Source organism: Anastrepha obliqua, chromosome 3, assembly GCF_027943255.1.
Source record: "Anastrepha obliqua isolate idAnaObli1 chromosome 3, idAnaObli1_1.0, whole genome shotgun sequence".
Lineage (NCBI taxonomy): Eukaryota > Metazoa > Arthropoda > Insecta > Diptera > Tephritidae > Anastrepha > Anastrepha obliqua.
Window position 1 is genome coordinate 130,113,346 of NC_072894.1, and position 13,881 is coordinate 130,127,226.

At 38.5% G+C, this 13,881-nt stretch overlaps 1 protein-coding gene across 1 annotated transcript; it reads left to right on the plus strand.

Annotated features, from left to right (window-relative positions):
• Window positions 1–1,339: 1,339 nt before the first annotated feature.
• LOC129240833 (glutactin) lies at window positions 1,340–13,187 on the plus strand. The gene is made up of 7 exons (XM_054876851.1): window positions 1,340–1,578; window positions 8,448–8,600; window positions 9,321–9,836; window positions 9,929–10,064; window positions 10,135–10,325; window positions 10,383–10,707; window positions 13,053–13,187. Exons 1-7 carry the CDS (start codon window positions 1,357–1,359, stop codon window positions 13,175–13,177), a joined length of 1,668 nt encoding a protein of 555 aa, XP_054732826.1. The 5' UTR covers window positions 1,340–1,356; the 3' UTR covers window positions 13,178–13,187.
• Window positions 13,188–13,881: the final 694 nt, after the last annotated feature.

A 13,881-nucleotide genomic window follows, 5' to 3' on the forward strand; every position in this document is an offset into this window, starting at 1 on the left:
AAAACTTAAACTTTCAGCTAACCTTAATTTTTTTAGTCGCTTTTAATTTTCTGAAAACACTGTATTTTTTTTTTGTTTTGTTCCTGATTTCATACTCAATTGGTTTGGTTGCGATTTGTGCGCGTGAGAGCGTGTAAAATGCATGTAATCATCTACAAGAACAACAACAATACCCCAACAAATTATGAAAGCTAACAATATCAATTACAACAACACAAACAACAATAGTTATAAAATTGTCATTAAGCATTAATAGTTGCGTGTCGGCAAGTTGGGCTTACAGCTACATGCGCCTGTACTGGCATCAATAACCGCCGGCAATCGACCAAACCGGTTTGTTGTTGCATAATGTCCTTGGGATCCTTTGAGAGCATTGTTGTTGCCGCTGCCGTTGCGTTGGTTCGGCACTCACTTTTAGTGAGGACGCTGCAGTTGTTGTTTGTGTTGGTGGTGGTGGTGTTGATGTCGATGTCGATGTCGATGTCGGTGTTGGTGTTTGTGGTTGAATGACGCGTGTCTGCCGGCTCATCATTCATTCAGCCGCCAAGGGGCCTCATGCGAATGCTTTTCGCGACACCTCTTCGTAATTTTCCCATGTGTTTAAACTTCCTATTTGGACTTTATCTCTTTTTTTCTTACCACCACCGCCCGCCGTCGATGTTTTGTGGTATAAATTATGAGCAAATTTTAAATCGATTGCTCGATAAGAATGCCAACCATTCCTGACAAGGCGACTCTCCCATAGTTTGATTTTAAAATTACTTAACTACCCTTCTTAATGACGTTTACATGGGCTTTTAAAATGCCTTCGTTCTGGGATTGATCGGGGTGGGTAGAAAAAGAGGTTCACAAGCAAATGTTTTTTTATTTACTTTTTTTTGCAAGTGAGTTAAAAAGTCTTTGGAGTAAAAATTCAAAAATTAGAAATTCAAACAAATCCGCAAATTGCTAAATGCATCGAAAAGTATTTGCCGTTATATTTCTAGCCCAGAGGTTTTCATTTGCATATTAATTGCTTCGTAGTTAACTCAAAGCGCCAGCTTATCAGCTATGACCGCATATGAATATTCCGTTGCAAAGAGAGTGCCCCAGCTAACAAGCAAGTACAGGTTACTCGCTTCGTTAAGTATCCCACTTTTATGTGTTTACCTTTTAAAAGCTGTTGCTCTCCAAACTTAAAAATCAGAACTATCACTTAGTGGAATCAAAAGCCCTCTCTCAGAACTATTTTATTATCACTGCTACATTTAGTTGAGAGCATTTGATCAATGCTTCGCTCCATTTGCTTTTCATTTAAAAAGATGTCAGCAGATTTATTGCGCTCAGTTATCGATCGAAGCGCCTCACGTCTACACAATGAAACTGGTGCTGGGCATATTGGCCTTAGTCGTATTTGTTATTATCGTCGTTTTGACGACGACATCAAAAGCCATAAAATCAAATTCTATCGAAGTGAATTTACCCGGCCAAGGTGCAGTGCTCGGCAGCCATGACGAAACATTGTGGACAAAGCAGAAGTTTCTGTCATTCCGCGGCATACCATATGCGGAGTCCCCGAGTGGAAAGCTACGCTTCCAGGTTAGCTTTCAAGTAGAAAAGTGGTGATAGTGCTAAATAATTGTGAGTAGATGAATTGTGTGAAGGTACGGTGAAATGATTAAGTGCAGTGAAATTTGTGTAAATTTGTTTTGATTTCTGGAGACCCCCGACCTGGGCGCATACGCTTGTATGTGGCATACCGGTTGTAGGTCTTGGATTAGCATTGTTTTGCGTTCTCTGGTAAATCTCCGGGTATCAAGAAAACGATTCTCACATAAACAACCTTTCGTTTGGTATATATGTGGGCCTTCTAATTTATTCAATTGTAGAAGAAAAAAATAACAGAAAGGTTTGACAGTTCATTGAAGTAAATAGAAAACAATTGTTTTATTGCCGTAATTTAACTGCGATTGTAGCTACAAAGTCATTGCAGATATTTCATTTATTTGTTTGCAGATTTGCGGCCTTGCATATTAGGGAGGGTCGGTTACAATGGCTTATAAAAAAACTAAGGCAAAATTTTAGGACCTTTTTATTTTTAAAAGTAACAGAAAAAGGCGATTTAACATTTCGTAAGCAATACCTTTCTTCTTCTACAGTTTTGGAAATAAATATTAATTACAATGGACTAATTCTAAACCACAGACAGGGAGGTTAGGTGTATCGAACCGCTTTGGTGAACCCCGTCATTTTCGTCTGTTTTTCCTCAAAGTAAAGTTTTAGTTTGTTTTAAGCGCAGCTTAGCATTTTCTCATAATATTAGTTTGGGGAAAAAGAAATCCATTATTTTCTCGGTATATGGATGTAGTGATCGATATATCGTAAAGTATTGAACAAACAATCTCAGGTTTATGGTGGTTGCCAAGGTGACATTTCACACTAAAAAAATGTCTGTCCTATTTTTTGTTTGCTCCATTCAAATGTGAGTTACAGGGTGTTAACAATGGAAGTCAACAACGAGAAAATTCGGTACATTGTACAGTTTTTCTTTGATAAAGGCGAAAATGCAAGCCAGTCCGCTGAAATTGTGAATGGTGCCGATATTGTAACAGTTAATTAAGTACAATTTTCGTTTCGTCGATTCCGTTCAGGCAATTTTTATGTTAAAAAAAATGTCGATTATCTCGAAAATGTCGTTAAAATCACAGCAATAATCGAAGGTGACCGGCTAGTTAGTAGACGTAGCATCGACCATAAAATAGTTTTAAACCCTTTGCGCAACAATTATAAGCAAAAATAATATTGATCAGAATGGCCGGACTGCATAGTAGACCACAGGGAGGCCGGTTAAATGTTTGGTGAACCACGATTTGAGATAATTTTTGTATGTTTTTTCATTTATTTTATTTTTTTTTAAGTGCAGCTTAGTATTTTCCCGTAATATTAACTCCTTTCTCTCTACAAATGATCCACATCCATAATCTACTTCTTGTGTCACTGCATAGATTTTTGCTTCGACCCACTGATAAACCTCTAGTAATAATCCGTTTCAGTGGCAGTGTCTCAAAGAAGAATGAACCCATTTGACTGTAACACACAAAAAACCCACTTCCCCTCTCCATTCTACAAACTTTTGACTATACCTCGTTCTCAGCTATTGTTATCTAATACTACCGTACGGCACACCGTAATATATATATTTGTTTATTCACATGCAGTTAATTACTCGCCTGATTTTTCATTGAATTGATAACAACTTAAGAGGTGCAAGAAACAAGGAGGGAAAAGAGACGTGTTGCCTACTATAACTGTACTATACGTATGTACATAGGCACACGTGCTTGAGCATTTGACGCGCTCCATTCCCGGTAACACAAGTAGCTCATAAAACAATACATTTTAGTTAATTAAGCACTTATGCATGCCACTTAAAAGTCCAAAGAACACTTTTTGGTTTAGCAACGACCAGTTTATTATGGCTTGCCATTCCACATCTTTGAGCTGTTTCAAGCGAGACAAAAGGCAGAAGAAATTTTGTGCAGGCATCAGCTTCTATGCAAAATATGGTCGGATGAAAGCATGCCTGCCGATTGGGATTTAAGTGTGCTCTGCTCAATCCATAAGAAGGGCGATCCTGCAATCTGTGCCAATTATCGCGGGATTAGTCTTCTAAATTCAAATATTTACAATACGCCAAATCTTGGAAAAGACCCACGAAAGGAGAATTCACACACACCATCTTTTCGTCGATTTCAAAGCTGCATTCGACAGTACGGAAAGGAGTTACTTGTATGCCGCGATGTCTGAATTTGGTATCCCCACAAAACTAATACGCGTTTGCAAGATGACGTTGCTCAACACCAGCAGCGCCGTCAGAATTGGGAAGGACCTCTCCGAGCCGTTTGATACCAAACGAGGTTTCAGACAGGGTGACTCGCTGTCGTGTGACTTCTTTAACCTGATGTTGGAGAGCATCGTACGAGCCGCAGAACTTAATCGCTCGGGCACAATATTTTATAAGAGCGTACAATTGTTGGTGTATGCCGATGATATCGATCTCATCGGCCTTAACAACCGCGCTGTTAGTTCTGCCTTCTCCAAACTGGATAAAGAGGCAAAACGTATGGGTCTGGCGGTGAACGAGGACAAAACGAAGTACCTCCTGTCTTCAAACAAACAGTCGGCGCACTCGCGTATAGACACCCACGTCACTGTAGACAGTTATAATTTCGAGGTTGTAAAAGACTTCGTTTATTTAGAAACCAGCATTAACACCGATAACAATGTCAGCCTTGAAATCCAACGTAGAATCTCTCTTGCCAACAAGTGCTACTTTGGACTAAGTAGGCAACTGAGCAGTAAAGTTCTCTCCCGAAGAACAAAACTAACACTCTACAAGACTCTCATCATGCCCGTCCTAACGTATGGCGCAGAAGCTTGGACGATGACAACATCCGATTAAGCGACGCTTGGAGTGTTCGAGAGAAAGATTCTGCGTAAGATTTTTGGACTTTTGCACGTTGGCAACGGCGAATATCGCAGGCCTGGAACGATGAGCTGTATGAGCTTTACGACGACGTAGACATAGCGCAGCGAATAAAGATCCAGCGGCTACGTTGGCTGGGTCATGTCGTCCGAATGGATAAAAAGGCTCCCGCTTTGAAAGTATTTGATGCGGTACCCGCTGTTGGTAGCAGAGGAAGAGGGCGGCCTCGTCTGCGTTGGAAAGATCAGGTATAGAAGGACTTGGCTTCACTTGGTGTGCCCAATTGGCGCCGGTTAGCATGAGAAAGAAACGACTGGCGCGCTTTGTTAAACTCGGCCAAAATCGCGTAAGTGGTTATCGCGCCAATTAAGAAGAAGCAGATTTATTTCTAAGGTATCTGAACAAACAAAAAAACTTAGGTTTACAAGCTCAACCGTGAAAGGTAAAATAAGGCACAAATTCACATCAAAAAAGTATTGGGGCATTCTTTATATTAGCGTATGCTTTTGACATCGTAACGGTAAACTCCCGTTATTTTCACTCTTGCTTTTTACTTATTCTTACGTTTCACATTTGCATATGGTTGCAATCACTTTTGATCGCGATTTCAACGGACATAGACCAAAGTGGGCCGTGGAGTTGAAACTTCTGAGAACTACCTCAATTAATGATAAAACTGTATTTAGAAAAAATATCCTGTCGCGAAATTGGCAAACTAGTTGCTAAATCATCGTCCAGCGTTCGAAACATCGTTATGCATTCTGCAATACTAGCAAAATAGCTCGGGAGAGCAGATCTGGCCCCCCAAAAAAATTAGCCGAAAGACAGGAGCGAATTGTGGTGTCCACGGTGGCACAAAATCCAAAAACTTCGTCTGTCAAATTGTGCAAGACCCTGCAAAATTCATTTGAAACCAATTTCAACTTCCAAACTGTTCGGAATACCCTATATACGCCTGGGTATCATGGCCGGGTTCCTCGACGCAAACCCTTCATTTCGAAGGTAAATAAGAAAAAGAGGCTAGAATTTGCGAAACAGCATTTAAATAAGCCCGACGCTTTTTGGAACACCACCATATTTGGTGATGAATCAAAATTCAATTTACTTGGGTCAGATGGAGCACAAAAGGTTTTGGCAAAAGTCAAACAAAGAGCTTCAAGAGAACAACCCGCTCAAAACAGTTAAAAACGGTGGAGGAAATGTGATGGTTTGGGGGTGTTTCGCGGCATCTGGTGCCGGAAAGCTTGTGTTCATAGATAAAGCGATGGATAAGCATGTGTTGCGCGACATTCTTAAAGAAAATTGAAGTCCAAGGTGTGTTTTTGCGCCTTATTTTAGGTTTCAAGGTTGAGCTTGTAAACCTAAGTCGCAATTTATTTTGTTTTTGTTCAGATACGTAATAAATAAATACATTTAGGAAATATCGTTTTCTATTTTTTATACTTTCATTAGAAGAAAAGTTATAGTACTGAGAACTTTGATTTTTCGCAAGTGCCAATACTTTTTTGATTCACTGTATATGCAATTCTGACGGCAGGCATTTACGTATTTGCCTTTTATCTGTAAGTACTTGTAAAGGGTCTTTCAATGGACGCACCTAAATGATGTTTTAAAATAAAACATACAAAATTGATTTTTTCAGGTTTCAATATTTCCATTTGCAGGTAAAATTCACGATAAAGTCGATTTATGAACGCCTAATTGCTGAGAACGTCGTGATATCGATGATGAAGATTGTTCAGCTACATTGTGCTACAGTAACAATATTTACAGAACATTAAACAGTACGTCCAATTTTTGGTCTGCCAATCCTGTTTCTATCCTTCACGGAATCAGTTTTTTCAAATTTTTTTTGCCCTCCTCTGAATTATCGACTCATTCGGATTATTATTTCTAAGAAAAAAATCACGAGTTTCGACCATTTCTATTACAATTTTCAAAATACCAGAAATTAATAAAATGTTACTATATATATCTATAGGGTTTTTCAGTAAGAGCGCTTCAACTTTTGAACTTTTTTGAATACTATAAAACACAAACGGTTTGACTTTTTTAACTAATTTTTTTTTTTATTATCGAGTTTGAACATATACATTTAAGTATGAAATTCGATTTCTTTTGCATGACCACCGCGTGCACGTTTTACGAAGTACAATCGTTGAACCCAATTTTCGACCACTCTTTTGCATAAATCGGCCGAAATTCCAGCAATTTCGCGTTCAATATTGGCTCTGAGCTCACAAATCGTCGCCGGCTTGTTACTGTAGACCAATGACTTCACATAACCCCAAAACGGGACGGCTTGTTAAATGTGTAGCGTTCCATGATGAAATGTATACTAATGAAGTTTACAAATGACAAGCGAAAAATAAAAAATATTGCGTCGTTCGCCCTCCCTATCGGAAAAAAGTTGAAGCGCACCTATTGAACAACCCTCGACATGTACTTGAGAACTCGTCTAGAGTCATTGTATAATCATATTGTATACTTAAAACTATTGTTTAGTTTAGTACATAACAATAAATAAACGAAAAAAAAAAATTACAATTTTCGTGTAAAATCATGCATCTGTCTTCTTGCCAAATGCCAAAGATGACATAAAAAAGGTTTCGTCTAGAAATTATTCACTGCTGACATCTAGGGTCACTTTGAAAGATCCTGTCTTCTTCTTCTTGATTGGCGATATAACCGCTTACGCGATTTTGGCCGAGTTCAACAAATCGCACCAGTCGCTTCTTTCTCGTGCTAACTGGCGACAGTTGGAAACACCAAGCGAAGCTAAGTCCTTCTCCACCTGATCTTTCCAGCGCAAAGGAGGCCTTCCTCTTCCTCTGCTATCAGCAGCTGATACCGCATCGAATGCTTTCAGAGCCGTAGCAAGGGTATCCATTCGGACGACGTCACGCATCCAACGTAGCTGCTGAATCATTATTCGTTGCACTATGTCTATGTCGTTGTAAAGCTTATACAGCTTACCATTTCATCGTCTGCGATATTCGCCGTCGCCAACGTGCAAAGATTCAGAATCTTTCTCTCAAACACTAAAAGGGACGCTGCATTGGAAGAAAGACTTTTTATAATACTTAAAATCTAGCGCGGAAATGCAAGTCAGGCCTAACTGTGTTGGTACACAAAACAGACTTCTGTTTCGGTAGAATTAAATATTACTCATTTGGGCGGAACATCCTCATACCTGGCGTTCTTTTTTCTACAATCCGTCAACAACTAGCAATGGCTGAGTCACGGTCATATACTTTGCTTATTAGTAACTGAATCAAGCACTGTAAATGGGCTAAGTTCGTGGTGGTTTCAATATCAGTAAAAATATTTTCATTTGAAAGAGAATTTTTGCCCCTTGAAAACCCATGCCGAGTTCTAGATTACAAGTCAGGAAATGAAGACAAGCCATATCTTGGAAGTGAATGGCTTATCCACCATAAAATAAAAATTCAATTAAAAAATTGCAGTCAACCAAATTGAATTAAATATATGTATATATATATGAATTATATATATTGAATTATATATGTATATATATACATATAATATAATTGGCACGTACACGCTTCTTTGGGTGTTGAGCCGAGCTTCTTCTCCTATTTGTGGCATGCGTCTTGATGTTGTTTCGCAAATGGAGGGACCTACAGTTTCAAGACGACTCCGAGCGGCAGATATTTTTGTGAGGAGCTTTGTCATGGCAGAAATATACACGGAGGTTTGCCATTGCCGGGCGAGAGGCGACCGCTATAAGAAAAATGTTTTTCTTAATTTTGGTGTTTTTTTTCACCGAGATTGGAACCGACGTTCTCTCTGTGAATTCCGAATGGTAGTCACGCACCAACCCATTCGGCTACGGCGGCCGCCGTAAATTGAATTAGAAACAGTAAATAAGAAAACCATAATAAACTAGAAAAAAGTTCTTGAATAGAAAACCATAAAATATATTTTGGAATTAATAAAATTTTTAATTATTTTCCCACAGCCACCAACAAAACGCACGGCTTGGCAAAAAACTTTCGATGCCCGTAACTTTGGCAAACGCTGCCCGGTCATAACAACTGTTTCAAAACTTAATACTACAAAACTGAAGGAGGACCTGGAAGATTGCTTAAACCTAAGCGTGTACACCAAAAGCGTAAATACAACACATACATATTATATATCGGGTGTTTTTTATGAGCTTGAGAACTTAAGGGGACAGATATCTGTAAACGCCCATATTTTCCCTGATTTTCATTAAAAGGATTTAAAATGAAGAAGTCAATGTATTTTTATCAAAATTGGCATGCAATTTATTTATACATTAAATAATATCAATTTTTTTTTAAATTTTAATAGTTTAAAATGGCGGATGTACACTCAATTCTTCCAGGAAGGTCGCAGCGGGGCTTCTCAATCGGCGGGCATTGTAGCATCGGCGTCAGTGACCTGAATACAAAAAGCTAACATTTTTTTGTTTATTAATGTCATAATTTCTATATGAATTAAAAAAAATGGAAAAACAACGGCAACGTAATTAAACCTCTCCCAGCGCTCGAACGCAAAGAATAGAGGCGTCACGGTTGACGATCTATAATATAAGAAATACCTAAATTTACGTTCTAATTTTTTTTGACATATTAAAGGATTATATTAACGTTTTATGGAAAACAAATTTTTTTTCGAAATTTTACAGGTATCTGTCCGCCTAAAATGATAAATGGAAATAGAAATATTGTTGAAATTAGTTTTTTTTTATTATAATCTGGTAGATAAATTCATGGCATTTATTTTTTTAATATATAAAAGAACACCCGATACATGCTTACGAACTCTAGTTCACATATTTTATCTTCAAATATTACTTCATTCATAGTTAGAGGCCAAGCTACCTGTGATGTTCTATATTTACGGCGGTGGCTTTTACAATGGCTCCGCCTCCGATCACCCACCACACCACTTGCTGGAAAAGGACATTGTATTAGTGGTACCACAGTATCGCATTGGCGCACTCGGTTGGCTGACCACGCTCACCCAACAAATGCCCGGCAATGCACCAGTAATGGATCTCTTGTTTGCCTTGAGCTGGGTGCAAGAGTATATTCATGTGTTTGGCGGCGATCCCGCACAGGTGATGATAGTTGGACAAAGTGCAGGTGCGGTTATGTCTGGCGCCTTGTTGCTGAGTCCCAAAACACCTGAGGGGCATTTTAAAAGATCAATCGTGCAATCAGGTTCTATTCTAGCACCTTGGGCTATCAATCCAACACCATTGGAACAGGCAAAACGCATCTGCGAAGCACTCAAATGCAGTCTATGTAACAATCTGCTGAAGCAACATACATGTTTGAGGAAAGCAAATGTATTGGACTTATTGCGAGTCACAACGGAGGTGAGTTGAGGGCTGAACTTGGAAAAAATTATATCTACATAAAAATTATATCTGACAATAAGTGTAATAAAATATATACACTTGAATTTAAGGAAAGCTTTAGCCCAGTGATCAACGATGTACTTGGTGTGCTTCCAGCGGAACCGAAAACGCTGCTAGACAATCTCAATCGCACCGTGCCGCTAATGGCTGGCTTCACCAAGCATGATGGCTCATTTGTGCTGGCAAGTAGGTGTCCATCAAATTGGAATTGGAAATACAAATATCTATAATAAATCAAATTTGTCTAACTTCTAAGCACTCTACGACAGTCTTGTGGCGCTATATGGCAGTATTTCTAAATTAACTGTGCGCCAATTCGCAAATACGCTGATCGATTTAGGCAAAGACAGCACTGGTCTGTCTAACAATTTGCTCCTACACACGCTCTTTGAGCGGGAATTGCTGGATACGAACAATCACACCGCCGCGTGGCCGGCATACTTTGACGTATGTACGCACACACACATATATTTATGTACCTTCACCTTGACTTATTTATTTTAGATTGCCAATAATATAGCTATAAAATCTCCGGTGATAGCCTATGTGAACGGCTTGCAGCGAATAAGTGCGACCCCTTTTTACGCGTATACCTTTGATTACGCAGGCGAGCACACGCGCTTCGGCTATGAGTTCGGCAATTCGCAGTATCCCTTTGAGGGCGGCATACATCATTCGAATGATAATATCTATTTGTTCGCCACACACCGCTTGAATGCGAATGATACACAAATTGCAAAGAAAATGGTGGATTTGTGGTACTCCTTCGCGGTGTATGGTGTACCGAGGGCTGAAGATCAGCCAGTGCTGAACATTAAACCAATGGAAAGTACGTAAGATATGCTAGTAACTATGATCAGAGTAGAGAGAGAATAGTGTTTTTTTTTTGTTTTAATTTATATATATTATTTGAACATATAATATTTCCTTTCATTTACAATAATATAAGGGACAAAGAAATCCATTATTTTCCCGGTAGGTGCCTAGTAGTACCTCTTAAGGTTTATGCTGTTTGTCAAGGTGGCATTTTACACTAAAAAAATGTATATCTTATTTTTTGTTTGCTCCATTCTGTTCTGAGTTAATGGGTGTTAACAATGGAAGTCAACAAAGAGAAAATTCAGTACATTTTACAGTTTTTCTTTGGTTAAGATGAAAATGTAAGCCAGGTCGCTGAAATCGTGAATGGTGTTTATGGTGTCGCAATTGTAACAGATAATTATGTGGAATTTTGGTTTCGACGATTTCGTTGAAGCATTTTTGATGTTAAAGATGCACCGAAAATGATGAAAGATGTCGAAAAAGTCGTTAAAATTACAGAAACAATCGAAGTTGTCCGACATGTTCGTAGTCGTAAATTAAAAAATAAAAATAATGGATTTCTTTTTCTCCAAATTATCACATATCAGTACATTGAAAGACAAAAGGGCAGCAGGAGTTATAGAAGTTAGAAATTTTCGACGAGATTTCATTTATGATAAGCAGGACCACCTGAAATATGTTCTAAAAAGCTAATTTTAAGTGCTTAAAAATGTAATTCAATTCTGAATATCTGCTCCAAAATGCTTCTAAAGTCCTTATAAGTAGCAAATTTTCATCACAAATTCAAGCATTTTAATCGAAATTAAAAAAAAATTTTGGCTGTGCAGGATTATAACCAAACTCAATTGGTAGTAACGGGTGATCAATTAAGAGGAGTTTTTTTCATTTGCGTTTTTTTTACAGATCGCGCGCGAGTTGTGGCAAACTGTCATCGTGGATTTGTTGAACAGCGTTTGGCATTTTACCATGGAAAGACTCACACCGCAACAACGTCTACAAATTGTTCAACTGTATTATGAAAATCAGCGTTCTGTGACAAATGTTTTTCGTGCGTTTAGACCGCATTATGCTCAACATAATCGGCCTGCCTTAAACACTATTCGACATACCATCAACAAATTTGAATCCGAATATTCATTGGTAGATAATTCTCGACCGAATAGACCACGTCCAGCAAGAAGCATTGAGAATATAGCGGCAGTAGCAGAGAGTGTACGTGAAAACCGCGATGAATCGATTCGGCACCGTTCTCAGCAACTTGGACTGTCGTATGGACAACTTGGTCAATTTTACGGAAGGATCTTCATTTAAAAGCATACAAAATACAGCTCGTACAAGAACTAAAGCCAAATGACCTTCCTGCACGTCACCGTTTTGCTGATTGGGCTCTTGAAAAGATTGAAGAAGATCCGCTGTTTTCGAGCAAAATTTTGTTCAGCGATGAGGCGCATTTCTGTCTCAATGGTTACGTCAATAAGCAAAATTGCCGTCTTTGGGATGAAGAGCAACCAGAACAGGTTCAAGAGCTACCTTTACACCCAGAGAAAACAACGGTCTGGTGTGGTTTATGGGCTGGTGGAATCATCGGTCCATATTTTTTCAAAAATGATGATGGCCGCAACGTAACTGTGAATGGTGCTCGCTACCGTACCATGATGTCGGACTTTTTGCTACCTGCAATTGAATCTAATGATCTCTACGACATTTGGTTTCAACAAGACGGAGCCACTTGCCATACAGCTCGTGAAACAATGACTTTATTGAGAAGTCATTTCGGAGAGCAGCTGATTTCACGTTTAGGATCTGTGAGTTGGCCACCAAGATCTTGTGATATCACACCTTTGGACTTTTTTCTTTGGGGATTCGTGAAGTCCAAGGTCTATGCTGATAAACCAGCTACGATTGAAGCTCTGGAAGCCAACATTACGCGTGTTATTCACGACATACCAGTCGAAATGCTCGAACGAGTGATTGAAAATTGGACCTTCAGAATGGACCACCTTAAGCGTAGTTGCGGCCAACATTTGAATGAAGTCATATTCAAAAAGTAAATGTCAAAGAATGTCCTTTCAAATGATAAATAAAGGTTTTGAACATAATTTACATTTTTGTTTTTTTTTTTAACTATTGAAAAAAGCACCTCATGATTGATCACCCGTTATAATGGAGTGTAAGTGTGAAACGCCTTGATTTTTTAAATTCTTTTTCTGCCAGCCGAAACATGTACTTTCTTTATTTCTTGTTTGAAACGTATAATTGTTTTTTGCCTCTATTTTACCATCTAGTATAACGTAACCCGCTTGATATTTAAAAAAAAATTTATTTATTTTTTTATTTTCACTTTCATTTCAGCTGAATCGGGTCCTTACTTTCACATAAATAAAGAAATTAACTTAGGCTATGACATTTTATCGGAACTTACAGTTACTGTTAATGATCCCGACAGTCACAAATTAATTAGAATGCCTCGTGACTAGCTAAAATAAATCGGTTTAGTAGGATAAGAAATTAAAATATATGATTGTAGTACAAAACCAAATTTTTTTTTTTTATATAAACTACATGTTTTATACTATTTCTGGAATAAAAAAAATATATTCGCTTTTTTAAAGGCCTCCAATGGCGGCCGCCGTAGCCGAATGGGTTGGTGCGTGACTACCATTCGGAATTCACAGAGAGGACGTAGGTTCGAATCTCGGTGAAACACTAAAATTAAGAAAAACATTTTTCTAATAGCGGTCGCCCCTCGGTAGGCAATGGCAAACCTCCGAGTGTATTTCTGCCATGAAAAAGCTCCTCATAAAAATAGCTGCCGTTCGGAGTCGGCTTAAAATTGTAGGTCCCTCCATTTGTGGAACAACATCAAGACACACACCACAAATAGGAGGAGGAGCTCGGCCAAAGACCCAAAAAGGGTGTACGCGCCAATTATATATAGTAAAGGGTGATTTTTTAGCTATTATCTTTTTAATTAGTTGGTTTAAACAGCTGACGCACGTTTCGTGTTTTGTTTCATTGCCAAACATCTTCAGTTTAGTCTATAATTTAACCGTGAATCGTCTTACAAACGAACAACGCTTGCAAATCATTGAATTTTTTATCAAAAAAGTGTGTTCAGCGACGAAGCTCATTTTTGGATCAATGGGTACGTAAATAAGGAGAATTGTCGATTTTGGAGTGA